The sequence below is a fragment of the Drosophila kikkawai genome, chromosome 3L (genome assembly GCF_030179895.1).
Source record: "Drosophila kikkawai strain 14028-0561.14 chromosome 3L, DkikHiC1v2, whole genome shotgun sequence".
NCBI lineage: Eukaryota > Metazoa > Arthropoda > Insecta > Diptera > Drosophilidae > Drosophila > Drosophila kikkawai.
This window is the reverse complement of record NC_091730.1, coordinates 14,611,393-14,633,812: the sequence shown is the minus strand read 5'-3', so window position 1 is coordinate 14,633,812 and position 22,420 is coordinate 14,611,393. Positions and strand designations below refer to the sequence as shown.

Genomic DNA, 22,420 nt, shown 5'->3' with positions numbered 1-22,420 from the left:
TGCATTTGACATGGCCCTTGACGAGGCCAATAGATGAAGAGAGCTGATGGCCGAGGCTGCTGCTGGGATAAAGCTGTAAAAATCTATAAAAGCGTGCCCCGTTCGGAGGCCTAAACACATTGTAAACATTCTCGCTTTACGAGTGCCTGCCGTGTGGACACTTTTATGCACATTACATTTATTACTAATACGCCACGTAAACACTTAAAGCCAGGCCCACACTCAGAAGAGCAGCCGGGCAAACAAGCGACTTCCGTGCCATCAAAATGAGCCACACCAACACCAGCACAAACAGGCAGACTAACAAACAAGGCCGAAGGCAAATGGCGGCGAGTGGTTCAGCATGTGTGCGGGAGGGACGCGTCGGTGTGTGTCTGTGGGCACAGGAAGTCGCACAAAGCCTGGCTTATAACACGGTAGCGGCCGATGTCGGCTCTTTATTTAGATTGTGCTCAGTGGCTGCACATTCCGGCGGGAGAATTCCCACAATTGTTAGGGTATTAATCGGGGTCTAGAATTTATAGTATCTGTAACCTTTGAAAGGGGAAAAAATATCTAAGTGATCTTTTATATAATATAAAACTAAATTTATATTATATATAAAAAGAAACATATCTACTACTATTTTATAGGTTGCCTTGACTTATTTGAAATTTGACAGCAAATAGTAGTAGATAATCAAAACAAAAAAGCTGTTTTATTCGTTTAATAAATCCAATAAAATGTCCTCATGAAAACGCTTTAAACCGAAATTAAAGAATACAATGAACAATAGATTCAATGAATATTTAAAATTAGTTCCATATAAGATTTAATTCTCAGAATTATTTTTTCATCACAGAAATGCTGAAAATTTTGGGAGTTTCAACTTTGGCGTCGAATTCCAAAGACATGGGGAATGGTCCACGATTGGGACTATTTTTTAGTAGTGCCGTGATGTATTGAGAGTAGGTCCTACCGAAAATAATAAAGGTAAGTCCAATTATATAGGCCACGTAATTCAAAATGTCGGCAAACATCGGTTTTTTGTATTCTTAGGTATACCGCGGAACCTGTAGGTGATGGAAAATAATTTTGTATGGGACTTTTACTTAGGAGCACCCAAATATCATGGAAAACTTGAAATGGTTCGTGGAAATTTTTGGCTGTGTACCTGTATAATGATAGAAAAATCTGAACTATGTATGCTTTCATAAATAAAAACTTTGACATAATAATTAAATATATCTGATTACTGGAATATCTACAGAAGTTCAGAGTCTCTACAAGTTTTAATATCCTCTGAACTTTACATAATGATCCCCCTTCCTCCATCATTTCAATGGATTCCTTCTTTAAGCATCTCTTCATGACATCACTTCCCACTCCCTGGCTATATTTTATATTTATCCTAAATTTATATGCAGGCAATGCTCGACCGCAACGTGACATTGTCAAATGTGTCTGTCTCGCAGCCGTGTAATATGTAATATATGTGTGTGTGTTAGGGCGTGTGTGTGTCGGTGACGGAACCGGGACCGGGAGAAAGCATTTCCGGGATCAGCGGTGTCGGTGTCACACACACGCCAAGCCAAGCCAAACCAAGCTGAGTCAGTCAAGCGGCGTTTCCGAAAAAAGGCAACCCATAAACCCATAAACTGCGACGGCGACCTGCTGGGCTCGTTATTATGCAGCAGAAAATAATAACAATTCTCGACGACCTACTACTACTGGCGGAGGAGATGGCGAATGGTGGAACAGGGGAACTGAGGAGCAGGTGGACAGGTGAGGCGGTGGACTGACAAATAGCAGGTGTTGCGAAAACACAAGAAGAGCAGAATCAACATGAAAGGATTTCAGTTTTGCCTGGCTCTTGATACCCGCTACTTGGGAAACTCAAGGGTGTGTAGTATTTATGAAAATTTCAAGCATTTTGAAAAGTTTTAACGACTTTGAATAACTTTAAATTAAATTAACATTTATTTATCTTTCTGAATTGATATGAATTTATTTAGATCATTTACTTGACCTAGACTTAAACTTAAGAAGTATTTCCCAGTCGAAGCTTTGGAAGGAGTAACTTGTCCGTGTTTTTCTTAGGAGAAAAGCGTAGCAGGGCGAAAAGAAACCTCCTTTGACGTGACGCCTGTCTAAGCAAAGTCAGTGCCGTGCAGTGACTACTAGTCCTAGTCCCTTTAGTTTTCCAGCTCTCCCTTGCATGCCAGCCGTAACCGGTAGAGGTATCCTTGCCGCATCCATACCCTTTCCCGTCTGTCCATCTGTTTGTCCTTCTGTTGTTGGTGTGTTTGCTGAAGGCAGTACATCAGCCGGAAGCAGACCGGAGGGGGAACAGGCTGTGCATTTTTGCCAGCACTCATCGCTCGAGGATTCTGCGAAACGGATTCCCCGCATCCTCGGAGATGGTCTGGCAAATATTTGGAAAACCGAGTGAAAGTGGCCGAGGGAAATTGTTTGGGGGAATGCGCCTACCTCGGATGCCGTATTTCCATTTCTCGGCCATTTGCTGCATGTCTAAGCTGCTGCCGCTGTCACAGAGAGCTCTCCTTTCCGGGTCCGAAATCCGGGGGTCCGGGAACTAGGATCCGGATAAGTGTGTGTTAATTTTACGCCTGTGCGGGGCGGTGGTCCTTTGCACATGTTGAGGCTAAGTTTTCGCAATTTGAATTAAGTGCACGCCCCCAACCAGCCCCGTTGATGTTTTTATTGCGCCTAATTGCTCATTTACAGCCACCGTCAGCTGGATGCTGATACCCATAGCCTTCGGCCCCTCTTCGGCTTAAAGCCAAACGCCTCTGGGACGTAATTATTGGATCCGGGAATCGGAGATTTATGCTGGTGGCCCAAGGAAGTCGTCCGGCGACTATCAAATGCCCACACGTGGCCGACTCTTGATAGCGGACCATGGAACTTAATGCGTTTTTAATTTGTAGCGTTTTTATGGCCCAGAGTCCCACTGGGCGTTGCCGGGAAAAGCTAAATAAAATGGCAAACCGCTGACTCGGCGAGGCTGTCTGCTGTAAACACTTAATGTGCAGGTCGCGTCCAAATACTCTGGCACTCGGACCGGACCAACTTAAATGCCCTGGCCATAGCTCCAGCGGCTGAGCAAAGAGGGATTGCTGGATTTATGAATGGGAAAGGGAACATATATATATATGTTAAAGTGGGACTAAAACTTCCTACAAGCAACATAAACTTACAGATAGCCTAAGAGTGTCTTAATGTCTTAATATTATTATTTTTTTAATTGATTTAACTTTCTTCTTAATATTTTAAATACTTTGACAAAATGTTTTGTATTATTTACAACCCAAATCTTAAAATAAATAAAATTTCACCTGATTTATGGCCTCGGTAACTCCGCTACTGTATTTTCGCGCTTGCCAGAAACACCCACCTTTCCTACCCCACCTCGTCCTGTTTACAGTTGTATATTTTTCGGACAACGACAGCAGCAACAATAACAAGGACAACAAATTTGCACACAACGTTTATGTAAAATAGGCGACATTTGTTTTATTGTCATGGGCCGCCTCGTGTCATGGCATCTTCAGCATCCCGAAAACCCAACCCCAGTCCAGAGCTCCGCTGGAGAGCAGCGAGCACGCTTTCATTTTAATTGCACACATGCTTATCATTTCAACAACAGCGCAGCCCCAACATTGGACAACGCTTACACCCGTGCCAGTGCCAGTACCAGTACCTCCTATATATACATTTATATATATATAAACCGCCGCGGCAGCTCGTTAGCTCTCGAGCGGAGTGCCAACCAAAAAAAAAAATTGTACCAGGCTATTTCAGACATCCAATTCACTTGTGCCGCAGCTTTCTCCCCGAAATTTGCAAATGGCAACAATGCCGAGAACAAGGGCCGACAACAACTGTTGAATATATATTTATACCCAAAAAAAGTAAAGAACTTCTTGACTGTAAGGTCGAAGAGCAGAGTACCCTACTTAGCAAATTAATTTTATTCAAAATTTTAAAACTTGAAAAGGAGCTATTAAAACTTTTAAGGAAGTTCTTCTTATAACTTTTTCAATATTTTATATTTCCACTTTCCACTTGCTTAAGAATATTTAAATTTAAAGAAATATATCTACAAACTTTAAACCTTTAAACATAGATTTATATTCCTTTCATAACATCTCATAAGGATCTCTGTTGAAATTGCCAAATTATATAGCCCTCTGCAAAGGGTATAAATATGCATATATACATCCTATATATAGACCGGAAAAGACTGCAGGCAAAGCCATAAAAGTCAGCTACTTAAACGCAATTGAGCTTTAATATGGCGGCGAGGAGTAGGAGCAGGAGCAGGATGGGTTCCAGGGGCCATCAGCAAATAAACACCCAGAAGGAACAGATTTTTCTAGGGGAGGAGGTGGCGATGCCCTTACTCTCTCTCTCTCGGCGCTCGACTATAAAAAAGATTTACTGTCTACAAATTTATGACCCCCACCGCAAATCTCCGCCCCGAATCCTGAATACGCCGCATTCGCATCACGGGCAGAGAAATAGAAACAAGGTTAAGCTCAAGCGGGTACAAATTTCGCTCTGTCCTGGCATTTTAACTCGCATTGTAAATCTCAATTAAAGTTATCCCCTGCCCCAGGCATTGGCCCTCGTCTCCTGTCTGCTGTCTCCTGTCTGCTGTCTGCGGTTACTGGGGAATGTTTGGCATGCGATGGCCACTCAATATAATTGAAATCTCAGCGCCTAGCGCACAAACCAAAGCAAACAATGTGTCCTCGATGAGCAGCGTTTAAAACAGAACAAAGGCGGCAGGTGATTGGCATTTTCATTTAACCTGCTCTTGGAATAAAAACAATTTCGAGGATTTCCGCTAATTTTCCCTATGAAATAAATATTAGAAACACGTTCTAGATCACTTATCTGATTATACATATAGTTTTTCCTTGCTTTATAATATTTTCTTTCCCTAAAATATCATTTGAAACTACACGTTTGTAGCCGGAAAGGATAATTCCCAACCTGAGTTTCAGCTTAGCGTAATAGTTCCCCAGCGAAAACGTGGCTCTGTCTTGGCCCAGCCAAGTTGAAGAATTATTTGCATGGAAATGCTCCTGTCCATCCCCGTTCTCGCAGCTAGGGTTCCCATTGTCCGGTAATGGCAAGAGCTCCATCCCAGTCTCCAGTTAAGCATTCTCTAAAAGGAGCTCAAATTGCGTATTCCATTTCCAGATTTCACCCTCCTCTCTCCTTCTCTCTTTGTGGCCTGTACTCTGTCCGAGTTTACTTTTCCCCACCCCGTTCCCATTCTACAAAACCCAACTCCGCCACTGCTTCCTGGCCAATGCCTCTTGGCGCAAATCGTTTTAATTTCTTGCACATTTTACGCGCTACTCATCTTACCCCGCTCAGTCACCGACAAAAGAGTGCCAGATAGGGAGGAAAATAAGAGAAAATCAAGGGTCCGGACGCCAGGATACCCATAATTCCTTCCACAAAATACCTAATAAAAGAAACTTTAAGTATATAATTGTATAATAATTATTATTATATATTTTATTTTATTTTAAATATAAATATAAAGTTTGTATTAACGGAAACAATTGTTCTTTATCTACACTCCTGAGGTACAGATATACCTTAAACCCTGCATTACTATTTAAAGGGGGGTTTGGGTGTCCTGCGTGAGGCAATGGGCGATGGACTATGACTTGAGGGCAGGCCAAAAGTGTTTGGTTCTTCGGTACTTGGCGGCGTGGTGTCCGTGTCAACGTAACTTTTATTTCCCCCGGCGGCAGCACAGAAAAACCAAACGAGGGGGAGCGGGAGAACTCAAGCACCCTCACCTGCCTCCCAACATACGCCATTCCGAGAGGCCACTATCCCCCAGCCGACCACCCAACACCCCTCATTGTTGTCGGTTTTTTATGACAAAAAGGCGCAGGCGTTGGCCCACCATGAAAACTGAAACAGTCAAATGGCGTGGGCTCCTCCACACAGTGAAAAAATAAGAACAGGATCAAGCTGGACCTGACTCTTTAAAACGAGAGGTATTTAATATTTTAATCCATATTAAAGAACATGAAATCATAGTTAAAATGGGAAAATATTGAACCTAATCGATACTGCCAATGAAGATATGGAATTCTTGTTCTAAGGATTGATCGATAATTTGAAAAGGGAAATAAAATATCTAGCATCCATGTTATTATCAGAATTATCAACATTTTCACAGCTTTATTTAAAAAATGTTACATTTAATTTTTCTATTTTTGCCTGTCGGCAGTATATACTATGTATTCTATATTATTTTAAAATACAAAATCTCATGTAAAATAAACCGTTTTCGCTGCGAGCAAGCCAACTAAAAATGGGCGAACAAAAAACGTGTTTGCTAAAACGGAACTAGCCTCCGATGGTGGCCACTGCCTGCCCTGCATATGTGGGGTAATGGTTCGGTGGGGTTCCGGATAGGCGAGAGATATGCACGGCAGGGGCTGAGCCCACGTAACCAAATTTATGATGTCGTTATTTACATGGCATAAACTTTGCTTCCTCGCTCCGCCAGCTGCAAATAGATTTCACGCTTTGTTTTATTTTTCAACTCGACACTCAGTTTCTCGGCCGTTGGGTCTATAAAGGTGCAAGATAGAGGGTCTTTTAGGGAGATATCTGGAATATAAGTGCCACTGGAATGGACTCACTTTCGCAGGGCATTTGCTAGTCTGCAACAGCCACCTAGTCATCATCTAGTTTTTTTTTCTTTTTATAAATTCCACGAGATTTTAATTGGATTTTATCTTCCCGCTGCCATTTTCACAGCTCCGATTCGCGATTCGCTATTCGCGCTCCCTTGACTGCTCCTGTGTGTTGTCGTTTTCATGCAACGTTGATTTAAGCTTGGGGGAAATTGGCGAATGAAATGCTTCGTGTAAATAACTGACATCGAGGGTGGTGGGTGGTGGCAGTCACCATCCTCAAATACCAAAATACTGTTGTTCGGCGCTTTGACATGTTGCGGCGGTCCGCAGGGTTCGTGGGGTCGACCGCCGAATGGCTGCCACTGAGCCACAAACACGCACGAGTTCTCCGGATGCCATTGAAGTTTGGCCCAAATCAATTGGCCAAATATCGCTGGAGCCGACTCCAACTTTCTTGGCAGCCATATGTTGCGTGGAGCATATTTTGGCAATTTGCTTAATAAGTTTGTAAGGCCAAAAAGGGCAAATACTGATGGATTATCGATAGATCCATTGGATATTCCATCGCATGACTTTCCTGGAAACCTTACTAGGGATGGCCAATAAACATTTAGGTTTTATATTGACGTAAAAGGGAAAATTCTATAGAAATCAAAACCTATAAATAAATTAATAATTTATCTTATAATGAGTAATTTTCACAACTTAATTAATGAACTAAAAATTATTTTTAAAATATTATCAACAACTACACTTGATAGGCGATTTTTTTTCCACAGCGATTAACTTTAATATTTATTTATCTATATTTTATTATATTAGATTATTGCTTATAATCAAATTCTATATTTCCCCAATATCGTATATACTTTTTTCCTTTCCCTGTACATCGCTAGCCCGGAACCCTGTCAAAGGTAAGCAATTAAGTCATTTGGGCCACAACATACGGGTACGCGCGTATGGGAAAGCCATTTTTCATTTAAAGTGTCGCTACGAAATTCATAGTCCTGGCCAAACGACAATTCGATTGAGGCACATAATAGATGGCAGATGATAACTACAGTCATTTGCACAGTGGGACCCAGCCCACTGCCAGTCCACTTAAATTCATACAATTTGTTTTATTTCGACAACGGAGAAAAATTGTTCAAAGCAAGACAAATGTTCCCTTTGTGCGTCGAAGGCATTTCCGAAAATGAAAATGAAAACGAAAATGATAATGACAATGCCGATGACTGGGGACTGGGCTGGTTTCCCCATAAGAAGGATAAAGAAGCAGATGGAACACAGTGGGAAAATGTGTTTTGCTAACATTTCAACACGACGTCTTAGGCTTTGGGGAGGGCTTCCCTAATGGACAAACAACAAGAATTTAAGTGCTGGCTTCCCGGGAGAGGGAGACTTGGAAAATGGTGTCTGTTGACCAATGTCCAAGGTTGTGTCTCCAAAGTTTCTTGACTCTTATATTTTGATGCTCTTTTTTACAAGAGTTGTAATGATAAAATAATTATTGGCAGAGCTAAAGAAGACATTAATAAATAAAATACATAGAAGAAAATATGTTTTTGTTGTTAAATAAATATTGTAAAAAAAGTAAACTCACCTTGCTTCTACATATTCTTCCCAAATTATTGATTATTATATTATGAAATATTTTCCTCTTTTAAGAAAGAGCAAAACATCAGCCTCTTGAAAATTTGCATTTCTATAGATTGTTTTGTTGTGGCACTTTTTACGTATTATTTATTTGCCTCAGGCTGTTGCCCTTAGCAACCACAATTTAAAGTCAATTTGTTTATCATCATTTAATTGAACCGCGCCTGACCGGGTTTTTGCTTGTGATTTGTATTTTCCAGCTCCCAATTCGAATGGGCCTCCTTGACAATTCTTTTGGCCATCAATTTATTTACAATTTTTCCTCTCAGAGTTGGGCTGGGCAGTTCAATTCAATTGAGTGTATTTATGTGTACTGTGGCTTCCATATTTCTTGACCAATTCGTCTTGGACTTAAAGCCATGTCAACTGATGCCCACATTGCGTATACGCAACGTTTGCATTTCATTAAGAGCGTGCCAGAAACCGCGTTATGGTGGTAGGAGGAAGCCAAAGGCAGAATTATATTTTCGATAGCGCCTCGCCGCCGATACTGTTTACCTGGAAAATCCCCGGGAATTTACCCTTGCGGACTTAACGCTTCATATATCATCGGATGCCATTTGCCACCAGTCGCCGGCTCAGGCTCTAGCGCGGCTCATCGCCCGATGAGTTCTCTCAGTCATGCAACATTAAGCATTTGTCTTTACCACTTCCCAATGCCATTGCCACTGGCACAGGCTCCTGAGCCATCGCGGGAGTCGCCTCCTTCTCCATTATTGCAGTTTAATCTGCCCGGACCATTGCATACTTCCCGGCGAACTCGCATGAAAAACTCTCCGACATAAATTTTTACGCATTTTCGCGGTATACATACTTAATGCTACTATTAATTTATTGCTTCAACTGGCGAGGGTTGTCTAAGAAGTTTTGATGGAGATGGAAGTTGATTAATTAAAAATATGAATTTTATGAAAATATGCAAGTAAATCCAATAAGTTTATTAAAATACTTGCTCTAGTAATATAAATAAAGAAAACTTTAATACTTAAAAGTATAATGAAATAAATAAATTATAGATCTGAACTTTAATTAAATAAAGAAGTACTTCACCTTGTATTAGCCAATTAACTAAACAATATTGATTTTCCCTATGAATACCTATCTATATCTTATCATTAGACCCACATCGACTTGGAACTCCTCACGCAACTCGGGCTGGCAGTGCACATCTGTGTGTAATTCGTACACACACTCGCGGGAAGGAGGGTTTGCCAGCCCCTTAATGCCAGCCCGCGCCGTTGTGCCCACGCATGTAATGCGAATGATTAAACTGTTACGGCAAACAAAGTGCCAGGCAAGACAATGACGAAATGAACAGGGCTGCCAGGGAGTCCCCGAAACCCCTCAGGTCATGTGAGGTAATGCCGAAATTTCTGGCAATCAGGGGTGCGAGTGTCATGAAATATGCAAAGCAACTTTTCAGAGGCTGCATCAGCCCAGCTGGGACAGATCGAGACACGGATTCGGATGCACTTGCTGCCGCAGATGTTGTCGGAGATGCTCGCACTTCATCATCAATGCGGACAAGTTTGCTTGGTGTTTGTTCCGAGTGCAAAGAGATAGCAGTATTTGTTCATTCCCGGACCGGAAGAATCAGGATAATTGCATCAAATGGGATATGTACACTTTCCTCCTTGGGCTCTTAAATTTCGAGTTTTTGCGTGCAGAAGGTCTGCAGGAGAAGTTATTATTTAGTGTGCTGTGAGTTTTTTGTGTGTTTGTTTTTACACTTCCTTCCCCAGGATGGCGATGTCCTTCCGTCCCAAGAACTGCAGTTTTGTCGCCTGCAGTCGTTACTACGGTCGCCGTTGTTGTCTTTCTCCATCCACTTGAATGAAATTTCCGGCGACAGCACTAAACAATCATAATAACAGATACTTTTTCCTTGGCACACAGCACAATGCCTCGCTTTCTGTCAGTTTTCCTTTCGCCTGCCCCTCGAATCCTGAAACTGCTGAAATGGAGGGGAAACTGAGCAGTGCCTGTCAGTCAGTGAAGCGTTTGGGGCGGACAGACAGCTGTCTGAGTCCGCTTCGTTTCATTTCTTTAAAGAACATTCATGGGAAGCCGAAAAACAAACGTGTGCAATTAGTAAAGGAAAAAACAAAGCGGAGAAAAACTGAAAATTCGATCAACGAACGGGTATGAGCAAGAACGGCAATCAAGATTTGCAAACGAACTTCTCGAGCAGATAGCTAAAACTCAACCATTTGTAAATGCATCACATCCGTCTTGTTGTAATGAATAGATAATTGAAACGAATCGAAAATGTAAATTTAAGAGGTTTTTGCTTAGTAATTTCCATAGAGAGTTTTTATAAAGACTCTAAATAACCTAGAAGTATAAATCATATCAGAAATTATCTTTACTGTTTCATAATTGAGAAAAAAATCAATGAAAGTTAAGTCTCATAACGTAAAAATGGAAATGATTTCACTAATTACTTTTATTTTTGCTTAATTTAGAATAAACTCTTATTCTTTTATATATAAATCATTAAAGTGGTAAGCAAAAACGTGGTGAAGTCATCAATATAATATGATTTCTAATGCCATATTTTGCATTTTATTAAATAGAAGACTCTGTTACTTAATTCAATATAATATTTAACCAATTTTTTATGTAATTCTTTCTTTTCTCACAGAAAACCCCTCATAAATATAAAAACAAATATCCTGGTCAAGTCAAGGCATTGGAACATATTCTACCCTCAGTATAACTTACCCACTGTATCTCTGGATTTTCTGGATTCCTGCCCGACTGCAGCTGGGCGATAACTTTTTGCTTAGAAAACAAATTGAGTTAGTGTCTTGACCTACTCAACGGGCCGATTTTGTTTGTGATTTGTGCCTAGAGGCGGGTAGCAGCAGGCACAAAAAGCAACAGTAAAGGAAAACTTTTGTTTTCATTTCAAAGCGAGAGAAAATGAGAGGAAAACCGAAAGAGAAAAAGAAACTAAGAGAGGCAGCTAAGAGAAACTACAAGTCGATAAGGCAGTGCAGGTGCAAAAAAATCTAAGAAAATAAGCTGCAAGTTTGCAAGAATATATAAAATTAATAAAGGCAATTAGCTAAGCTTAATTATTCTATAAATAAAAATATATTTACACATAGAAACTCATTTATAAACGGTATTGTCTAAATTTAAGGCCTCTGTGTTTCATTTAGGTTAATTGCACTTTGTTGCCCAACTAGGCGTATGCTTTATATTGCGCATACGCCACGGATGCCAGTGCTTATACGTTCATTTACTTGCAACATTTTTCCCAATTTCATATAACAATTAAAAGCCATTAGGGCCTCACAATACAGTATTCGTGGCAACAGCATCTTCAACACGTTCCCCCAGCGTTTCACTATGTTTCGCCCAAACGCATCTGATGCTGCTGATGTTGTTGTTCTGAGGTAATGGCGTGTCATTTGCATTTTGCATGATGGTAACAAAACAACAACTGCTCCGGCTCTGTGTGTATGTGTGTGTGGCAAATGATTTTTGTGTGTGTGTTTCGCACAGCGAATGCGAATGAGAAAGCTATGTTGCACAGATCCATATAGCTCTTCGTAGGGGAAAAGTTGAAATGTGCCCAGCAACAACGACGATGATGATGATGATGATGCTGATGATGGGGATGAGAAGTTGGTTGGCCAGCAGCAGATGCATTTATGGATATGATGTGCTAATGCGGTGAAGTTTTTTCGGTTGAGAAACCCTTTCAAAAACAACAGAACAAGTCATAACTCGGTCACCGTTCCCCGCAGATCCCATTAAATCTTAATTAGTCACGCTCATTTGGCCTCACATTACAAGCAATTAAACATTTTTAATCCTCCTCTCCGCGTGTTGAGCCAAAGGTAAATCAAACATCGAGTTTCGCTGTCGGGTACAAATATTTTGCCGAAAAGAACCCTTCATTAATGCCCCTGAAATGCAATTAATTTCGTAGCATACTCCGGCAAATTTGATTTACAATTTTATTTACCACTAGCCATTAATAATAGTTTTTAACGCAGGCATTTCCGTTGCCATCCGATGGCTAAAAAGCGGATCGGAAAAAAGTCAACCAATTCAAACTGAATTCAAATGCCAATGCATTTTTTGCCTACAGAAATTTGATTGTGGTTTTACACATTTTATAGCCATGATATTCTGCGTCAATAACAAAGTGCCAGGCGTTGGCCGTTATTGCCATGTTTTGCACGTATTTTATACCCTTCGAAGGATATAAGTGTCGAAGGAATGGGGAGAGAGCCTGGGAAAATCTGAAAAAATAGCTGTGCTATGTTTTATATATCTACTTTTAGATCATGGATCAATTCCTAATATTCCAAAAGCTAACTGAAAGTGTATACAAACTTCGGTGCTGAAAAGCTTCTTTTTCTGTTATTATGGAAACTGTATTTTCCTGCTGTTGCCCCCAAATGGCTGTTGTTTTGACGCCCGCCCCTCTTTTCTGGATAATACAATTTTCAAATTTCGATGTCACCGCACTTCGATATTTATTTATCATTGGCAGTTTCAATTGCCATCAATGTGGCACTATTTGCATTCAAGTGGCAAGGCGTTTTGATTGCTAAAATATTTTTTAATTAGCGATTTCGAGTTGAGTTTGTTCAGCAAGTGTTAGATGAGGGGGCTTTGAACTAATTTATTTTAAATTCAAAAGATTAGAAATAATTGCATTCTCTAAATATACAAAATTAAAAAGAGTTTCTCTTGAACAATTAAATTTACTAAAGTGTTAAAATGAAAACCAATGGAGAAATTTATATAATAATATTTTAGCCAATATTATTTAAGAGCAATACTGCCAAAATGTAAGCTAATTGATAACAATACCTGAAAGAATACTTATTAATTATATTGAAAGGCATTTCTATATCTTACCTTTTTATTTCTAGAGAATCCTGCATTATCCTATACAATAAGATAGCTTTTAACGCAATAAAGAAGTTATTGTTGATATTTAATAGCAATTTCCATCAAGTTCAGGTTGACCATTTCAATATCCTGGCTGGCGAGCACTCCTGGCTTAACTGGTATTCCATCTCCTGTCCATCTGCCATCCCTTCTGGCCCAGAACCTGCACCTTTTCGCAGAGCCCCGTTCGTAGCACATAAATTATGGCCAGAACTCGCCGGCATTACCAACTCGTTTAGCTAAACTCGCACAATAACTGCAAAAGCCACTGGAACAGTTGCCATATTCTGCTCGACCTTTTCACTTTTCCTTGCTCACTTTTCTTATTTTCCTACCACTCCTCTCTTCTCGAGACCCACCCACTGCCACCACCTTGTGCATATTGTGTGCAATATTAAAAGAAAGCCGAGGGCAGCGCCAACAACAATGGGACTGCAAACAAACGGAGACCGCGCCTGGAATTTCAATATCCGACCGAAGCCTGGTAATATGAAAATATTGAATTTTAAATTTCGCCATATTATTGTTATTCTTATTATTAAAAGCAAACCCTGGTTAAGGAGAAAGGCAATAGCCTTGGATAATGCAAATTTATTAAATTACAGCCGCATAAGGAACACGCACAAAAGAAAAGCATTAGCGAGAGATTTTCAGGCTTACGGCTCCATCTCTCATCGCCTGATTGGATTTCCCGACTCGATTCGCAACTTTTCCCTCTTTTCCGACCGCAATTAGGCTCTGGAAGAAGAGAGAAATATATAATAAAGAGAGCAAGAGAGAGTTTGCTGCAATTAAAAGGCGCCAAAAGGGAAGCCCAAACTGCAATTGTTTCAACTTTAGCCCAAACCGAAATTCGCTTTTAAATAGTTTTTGGCCCGGCATTTGTTGCGATCTCTCGGAGCGGCCGCCTTTTTCAATTCAATTGGATTTGATTCGGTCAATATTCATAAAATCAAGAGCAAACTTTTCAACTTTTCTGCGGTTTTAAGCCCGAAAGTTTTTATTGGCGCTAGTGCTGGCGGTGCCCTTTCAGCCCATTCACCCCTTTCCCGCTCGTTTGCGGCTTTGTTCGACTGGCAAATGAAAATAGTTTGCTGCCTGCGAATGAAACCAAAGAACTGAGCAGCATTCAGGGTCAAATATTTAGCATGTTGTTCAAGAAAATTAAGGTCAGCCCACGCCGGAGGCGCTGTGTTTTCCCAACTTTTCTCCATTCTTCCGGCTCATATGACAACACAACAAGAAGCTCATAATGGGGAACAAATTAAATATGCCACAAGCTCTAAACTTTTGTTCTTTATAAGCATATTCGAAGATTTTTAGCTTTAAGAATGCCAAGCAATTTGTGAAGCAGTTTCAGGGGCTGAACTTCTCCCCTAGCTTTCAAGTTTATTGAGTTTTTATCGAGACACTTTTTGTAAGGAGCTCCCGTCTGTTTCCCCACTGAATTACAATCCCATAAATAGCAGCTGCTTAGTATGAACTTCCCCCTCGATATAGGGGTCCATCTGTCTCGCCTGCATATGGGAGCAGCTTTATTTGTGGATTGGAGGAGAACAGGAGCATAAAGGATGGAGGTGGGTAACCCCTAAGCCCCAGGTAAGCCCTAGGCGCCTGCTCCCTTATGCAAATTGTTTCGGCTCAAGACGGGGCAGCTGTTGACAGCCGGAAACCAGCAGCCACACTGACTTATGTGGGAGTAATTTCCTTTTACGATTTTTGGCGCTCTAGCATAATACATACATAGGTAAAAATGCAAAAACTCAGATAAATAAGGCAGAATATCTTTTCAAACGAAAAACCTGTGAGGAGATCTTGGTGTGTTTTAGCCAAAATTCAAGCCTATACTAATGTTTTTAAATCGCAGAAACCACAAGAAACTCTTTTAAATATTTAAGCTTTATGATAATTAAAGTGTGAGTTTCGGTTGTTAGAAAAAACTACTTCCCTTGCTCATTCTGGCTGTCTGCCCCTCGTTCTGGTAATTATGTATGCTCAGGCACTTGGATTGCACTCATCACATCCTCACATTGCATTGCATCGCTGGAGCTTTGGCTTCATCCCGGCGGAAGCCTCACAATCGGCATTAAGCTGATGGGCATTAAAAAAAAACTGTTCCACATACTTCCACTGGCTTTTTCCTCTGCTTTTCCAACTTCCCTTGCACTTCCCTGGGCTATTCCTGGGCTTTAACTCGGCTGACTGTCTGTGCTTCTTGGGGGCGGATCTATATCTCTATCCATTCAAACCGAATGGCATTCATTGTAATGCCTTCTTTTCCTCTTTTTCAATAATCACTGCACTTAATTGCGACTAACTATTAATTGAATTAGGAGTGCGCACTGGCAGACAGGCAGACGCAGCGCAGCTGGAATGTTGTCAGGGGAAAAGGGGATTTCCACGTTGCCAGGCCAACCCCAGGTGGACTAGGATGGCAGCCACCATTTGGCCTAAGAATGATGTTTATGAAAGCCTTTCCTCTGTGTTTTAGCAGTGATGGGAGGAGTACTATATGGGTATCGCTAAAATAAATAATAAAATATAGAAAATTATTTTTAGTTATTTAGTTACTTTTAGTTTTTAAATTGTAACCTTCCTAAGAGCTCCCACCTGATCCCTACAGATACGAGTAAAGTCCCATCTCTATTATGTACCTTTACCTTTAAAGAACAAGCCAGAGTCCCCCTCTTTTGGGATTTGTTTTGCAGGCTGCCAGCCTCAGCTGCCTCTGGTTGCGTTGATGCTGCTGACAAAGATGCGATAATCGCTTCATTCATGCGGCTTAAGCCCGAAAGCAGCCCACGCAGAAAGGATAAAGGGTGCAGAGTCCTGGAGGGTACGTCACGGGGGCGCAGTGAGTGATGTGCTGCGTGTGTGTGTCGATAACTGGATGGGCTGATGCTGCCAGAGTTTACACCTGATTTGGTAGGCCCTGATCGATTAAATAGCCAGGGAAAATTTATAAGTATGCTTTACACGTAAATAAAGGAAAATATGTTGGTAAAATGAGCTTAACAGGCAGCAGGTTTATTCTACAAAAATGTATTTAAAGTTACTGAGAGGGAGTAACTTTTTTAAAGACCTCTAGTATCTTTAAATTGAATTAGATTTCATTTAATTTTCTACATGGGCCATTTCACATTTGAGGTTACTCAGTCATCTGTCAATCCTCCATTCTTTTTTATCTGTAAAAACAACAAACATTTGTCAGTTTTTGCAGATATATATGTTATGTATATGTAGTAATCGCGACCTTTAAAAGCAATGCATCAATGTCGATTCTTTGGCTGCCTGCAATCTCTCAACTTTGACATTTCGCCGACCATTTTCCATTAATTCCAGAGTTGCTCGCATTTCGGGGGTGAAACCACCTGCACCTGCTGTGCATTAATTGAATTTAAGTTTAAATTACTAAGCACACAAAAGGGGGAGGTGAGCTGAGAGAACCGCATGTGCGTGGGCCGAAGTTTCCTCGTGTTTTTCGGGCTAAAGGCGAATGTCAGTTACAGTTGGCCATATACTAGTAAATTTAAATTTGCAGCATTTCGGGGCAAATTGATGGTGATGATGGCCAAGATGCTGATAGAGTCGCCCCCATGGCCCGGTCTGCTGTGGTCAGTTGAGCCCAAGGAGGAGCAGGACATGGGGGACAGGACAGAAGCCATCGCCTGGGCTGATGAAGATTGAGGGGTCTGGTATCATGGTGGAGCCCTTTTCTTTATTAATTTCCTGTCCGCATGTGGTGCACCTCCAGCTAGGGGAAAACAATTTGTTAGCTTGTCAAAACCATCGACCATCAAGTCGAAGTTTTCGTTGGCCGGAAGGGAGCTCCATCCCCTTAAACTCTCGCCAGATAACTCGTTAACTTTGGGCTTTAATTCCGGCTTGTTTGCTTTGCGCCTGCCCGAATCTGCATAATGAATACAGCAAACACGCTGAAGTATTTGCCTTCGGAATTAACACCAAATTATAATGGTATCAATGAGGGCGTTCGGTGGGTGCGAGTGCATTAAATTAGCATAAAATAAACAAGCCGCACGCAGCACTTGCAGATTGCCTTCGTTGTTGCTGTCGGTGTTGCTGTTGCAAATTCAAAACAATTTCCGCAAACTGAAAGCGACAAACAGACAAGCAATCTGGGAGAATTGCCCGTCGGAATGGTATGGACAGGGAATCGAGATGCCGATGCCTCTGCTGGAGCATGGGCACCCTGGCCTGACTGCAATTAAATTCAATTTGATGTGCGGACAAGAGTTGCAAACATAACCGAACGATACAAGCAGAGTCTGTGTGGAGGAGCCTCGCCTTTGGAATACCCTGGAAGGAGACCAGGAACTTGTGGAAGTGGAGTTCATTTTATAATAGAGTCTGGTCTAGGTTTTATGTGTTAAAAATCCCTTGAAACAATTATTACAAAAATATTACGATACAAAAATAACTAAAAACATCTTGAAACCCCAAAAATATATTTTTTTTGAATATTTCTTTTAAAGATCTACCTTTTATAACCTTGACCTAAAAGTTTCTTGCACTTAAAACTCCATAAAATCAATTCCAATAAATACACAATTCTTAAAAATATTTTAACCAATAAAGTGCTCAATATACGGCAAGGCACTCTTATTTAATTATCATTTTCGTGTGTATGTTTCCCTTTGAGTGTAGACCAACAGGAAGTCGGCAGACTTCGCTTTCCTTCCCCTCGACCATACTCGCCGTTGAAAGGATCCGCCTTTATGGGCTATTTCGGCTCGCCCGCTGTGTCCACTGATTGATTGAGTGGCGATTTCCAACCAACCCTTACCAATCATATCGGTCCCGCCAAACATTTAGTTGTATGCCAACTGCCGGCAGTAATTTCCCTGATTCTGTTTCTGTTTTCCCGCCCAGCCTGGCTGGACAGCGGCGGATAATGAACCGCACTTGGACCTCTTAGGGGGCTGGACCCGATGACATTAGGGCGGGAACTGCACACTAAAAGCGTAATTACGGACATGACAGCCAAAAGATAGGTTGACACGTACTGGGTGTGTTGAGCCAGAAATGATATGGAATTGGGAAATTAAGATTGCGATGATTAGTAAAAATAATTTAAGCAAACAGAAACATATCACATCAAGTGTAAAATTAATGGGTACCTGGATCCATTCAAATGCCAATGTGCGGCCAACCGGTCATTAAAATTTAGAGTTTTCCTCCAGCCGGAGACCAATAAACTCTCTTAGACTCTTCTTTGACGACTGCGGCAAGTTTCGCCTTAACTAATTAAGCAACAGTTTTTGGCACCTGGTTTATGCATAGTTTCCCGAAACCTGAAAAGTTTGCAGCCAAAAGTTGTGCCCAAACATTTATGTTGGGTGAGCAGCGAGAGCTGGAGCAAAGTTTTCGGGCAAGTTGAGACTGTCACCTCAAACACGATGTAGTTGCCTACCCAGAAGTCATCCTTCCCCAGAAGTCATCCTTCAGCCTCTCACATGGCTTGGAAATCCATCTCCGGCATGCGTCACAGAATGTGACAGACGAGCCGGGTCACAGATACAGATATAGATGCGAATCCAAAGATTGCCGGCCAAGCTGTCCAAAGAGAAAAGTTTCGGCGCCCCAGCGATGATTGCCTGATTGACATTCGGCCAAGTCGAGGCCTAATTAGAAAAGTTTCCCCAGCACGCATTCCTCTGAGGCTCGAGTTCGATTCACATGGGTTATTGGTTTTTATTGTACGCTTCAGCCGATTGTTTTGGCGACTTGCTAGCTAAAGGAATTCCGAGTCAAATCAAATCAAAATAGCAAGGATAATAAAAAAAAAGAAGGCGTCGCCCGCTCGTTTCCTGTCTTTTTCTCTTGTTCTCTTTTCTTGTTCTCTCTCTCTCTCTCTTCATCATTGTGTTAAAAACTTCTTCATCAACTAAATGTAATTTTAAAGATACTTTTCACTGAACTGCGACCTCGTCCTCGTCCTGGACGGATGTCTGTGGCACTAGACAAACACCAGGCCCGCGCTCGAGGAGATTGTGATGGTGACTTGGGCGGCCAGAGTGCTGACCCAGTGCTTAGAAGCACTTGCGGTGGACGATTCCGGGGCCGGACTCGTCGTACTCCTGCTTCGAGATCCACATCTGCTGGAAGGTGGACAGCGAGGCCAGGATGGAGCCGCCGATCCAGACGGAGTACTTGCGCTCTGGCGGGGCAATGATCTTGATCTTGATGGTGGACGGAGCCAGGGCAGTGATCTCCTTCTGCATACGATCAGCGATACCTGAGGGGACATAAATATATTGAAAATATTACGTAATACTATTTATGAATATCAAAATTTGTTTTAAATAAGTGTGAGTAAATCATCATTACTCTTTTCTATATATACCACAAGCCCGTGGTAGTATTACCCACCTGGATACATGGTGGTGCCGCCGGACAGCACATTGTTGGCATACAGATCCTTGCGGATGTCGACGTCGCACTTCATGATCGACTGGTAGACGGTCTCATGGATGCCGCAGGACTCCATGCCCAGGAACGAGGGCTGGAAGAGGGCCTCAGGGGTGCGGAAACGCTCGTTGCCAATGGTGATCACCTGGCCATCGGGCAACTCATAGGACTTCTCCAGGGAGGTGGAGGCGGCAGCGGTGGCCATCTCCTGCTCAAAGTCCAGGGCAACGTAGCAGAGCTTCTCCTTGATGTCGCGCACGATCTCACGCTCGGCGGTGGTGGTGAAGGAGTAGCCGCGCTCGGTCAGGATCTTCATGAGGTAGTCGGTCAAGTCGCGACCAGCCAGATCCAGACGCAGGATGGCATGGGGCAGGGCATAACCCTCATAGATGGGCACGGTGTGGGAAACACCATCGCCGGAGTCCAGGACAATACCGGTGGTACGACCGGAAGCGTACAGGGAGAGCACGGCCTGGATGGCAACGTACATGGCCGGCGAGTTGAAGGTCTCGAACATGATCTGGGTCATCTTCTCGCGATTGGCCTTGGGGTTCAGGGGAGCCTCGGTCAGCAGGACGGGATGCTCCTCGGGGGCCACGCGCAGCTCATTGTAGAAGGTGTGATGCCAGACCTTCTCCATGTCATCCCAGTTGGTGATGATGCCGTGCTCAATGGGGTACTTCAGGGAGAGGATACCTCGCTTGCTCTGCGCCTCATCGCCCACGTAGCAGTCCTTCTGACCCATGCCCACCATGACGCCCTGGTGACGGGGGCGGCCCACGATCGAGGGGAATACGGCACGGGGCGCATCGTCTCCGGCGAATCCGGCCTTGCACATGCCGGAGCCATTGTCCACCACTAAGGCTGATGCTTCCTCGTCACACATTATGGGTTAGTTTTTGATCGGAGCGGGCACTGTAATTAAGTGAGAAGGATCGAAGGGTTATCCTTTAGTTACACAGAACAAAAACTTGACCGGGGTTTTATATTTTAAACTTTTTTGTTCTAATTTTGAGTGTAATTTAAAAGGTAATTTGATCTTGTAAGATATATTTTTGATCTTAATCTTATCGGATTTCTACAGATATCAAATTAGATCAAATGACCTTATTTTCAATTATATTTTTAGTTTATGTATATCCTTTGGTTATCCTGGTCCTAATAATCCCAATGACGACACTCACGACGTGTAAATCCAACAGCGACAGCAATCAGAGTGATTCGTTCTGCGCTCCGGCAGCCGCATTTAAATAAGTTCTGTCCGAGATCCCAAGCTCTCCCTTCCCCCGGCTACCCCGATGTCCCTGTCATCTCGGCCAATTGTTCATCTAGTAACATGTTGATGAATTTCGCGATATGCTACGCTAGCTGGGGATCAGCCGTTCACGGAGGCAGTGGCGGGGTGGCGAACCGGAGGGTCGGCTACACATCATTTCGATTGCACCAAAGTGTGTTCCGATTTCGGGTACTCCGCCTTAGCTAGGGGGTTTGATAGTGATCTTTGATGGAGAACATCTTAGGGATTGATAGGGATTAATGGGGATCAATAGGGAGATAGACATGATATGAAAATAATGCTGTATTTAATGGTAAAGTGTACTAGAAGAAGTCTTTATAAAATAAATTTATTATGGGGGATTTCTGGAACGATTAAGTAGCAGAAAATATAATGGAAGCTTAAGGCATTTTAAGAATATTTTAAAAATATAATAAAATAAATATATTTAACAAGTTAAGAAATAAGAAGAACATAAGAAAAACCAAAGCTCTGCTGCTCTAGGTAGCTCCTATATCTTGATTCACTACAAAAATATTATTCAATTAAACTGAAAGTACCTTTAATATATCCATAAAATAAAATGATCTTTCCTTTCTAGTTTACCTTGGAAAAGGTGGACTTACTTATTTAAATTTTTACTTAAATTACTCTTTAACATGTCCCATCACTCAGAGTCTTATCCACCAAACAGAAAACAATTTGTTAGGATTACAGAAATGATTAAAGTGTCAAGATATCTACTTATTCTTGCAATCAAAAGAACGATTTGGCGTTAATCCATAGCTTTAAATAATTAATCAAAGAATATCCATTAAACTAATGCATTCTTGCGGGCCATGTGATTCCATTGATATAGTTATTTGTATTCATTAGCCTTCAGTTGGAATTAGCCCTGGGATTAGCCTGTTTTATTTCACGTTCCATTTGAGGGTATTCAGTTTTCTCCATTCGTGCGGACCATTTATCATTCAGTTTCATTTCGTTTTCGCTAAATTATGTCTGGCTGCCAACTTTGCTATGACTTCGACATAGAACAGCGAAGAGAGAGCGTAGGGAAATATGCGCCAGGACTTGTATAGGCATCTGTTGATGTATTTTTAAGTTTTTATATAAATAAACCCCCGCGGAACAGCGTTCGCGAGACAACCCCGCGAACAATGCAATGCAGTTGCCAGCTTGTACTTGCAGAAATCTTTTAAAAGTCCGCCGGATTTGTGCCAACGCTCTTTCGGGGCCCCCACTCAGTCCATAGATGGTGTGGCCCACACGCTGTCACACCACACAACACACACACACATGCCACACCACACACCCTCTGCTTACACACCCCGCACAGCCCTAAAAACACACAAAAATGCAAGCAAAGCGTTTGCACATATTATAAATGTTGACGACGTCGTGTGGATTTCATTGAAATCAAATTGAAATAAAATAAAATTTGTTTCGCATATACTCGTAT

At 41.9% G+C, this 22,420-nt stretch overlaps 1 protein-coding gene across 1 annotated transcript; it reads right to left on the bottom strand.

Moving 5' to 3' along the window:
• Positions 1-18,945: 18,945 nt before the first annotated feature.
• Positions 18,946-20,952, bottom strand: Act79B (Actin 79B). Its single transcript, XM_017167530.3, has 3 exons — positions 20,867-20,952; positions 19,644-20,597; positions 18,946-19,509 (listed from the first exon to the last, which is right to left on the bottom strand). The coding sequence occupies exons 2-3, from the start codon at positions 20,566-20,568 to the stop codon at positions 19,304-19,306; spliced, it is 1,131 nt and encodes a 376-aa protein (XP_017023019.1). The 5' UTR covers positions 20,569-20,597; positions 20,867-20,952; the 3' UTR covers positions 18,946-19,303.
• Between the last annotated feature and the right edge of the window lie 1,468 nt (positions 20,953-22,420).

Bases quoted from the DNA above. Each gene is read 5' to 3' on its own strand.
- Act79B (XM_017167530.3), bottom strand. From the start codon at position 20,568: ATGTGTGACGAGGAAGCATCAGCCTTAGTGGTGGACAATGGCTCCGGC. The intron at 19,510-19,643 runs GTGGGTAATACT...ATGTCCCCTCAG, and splicing joins CGGCACCACCATGTATCCAG to GTATCGCTGATCGTATGCAG.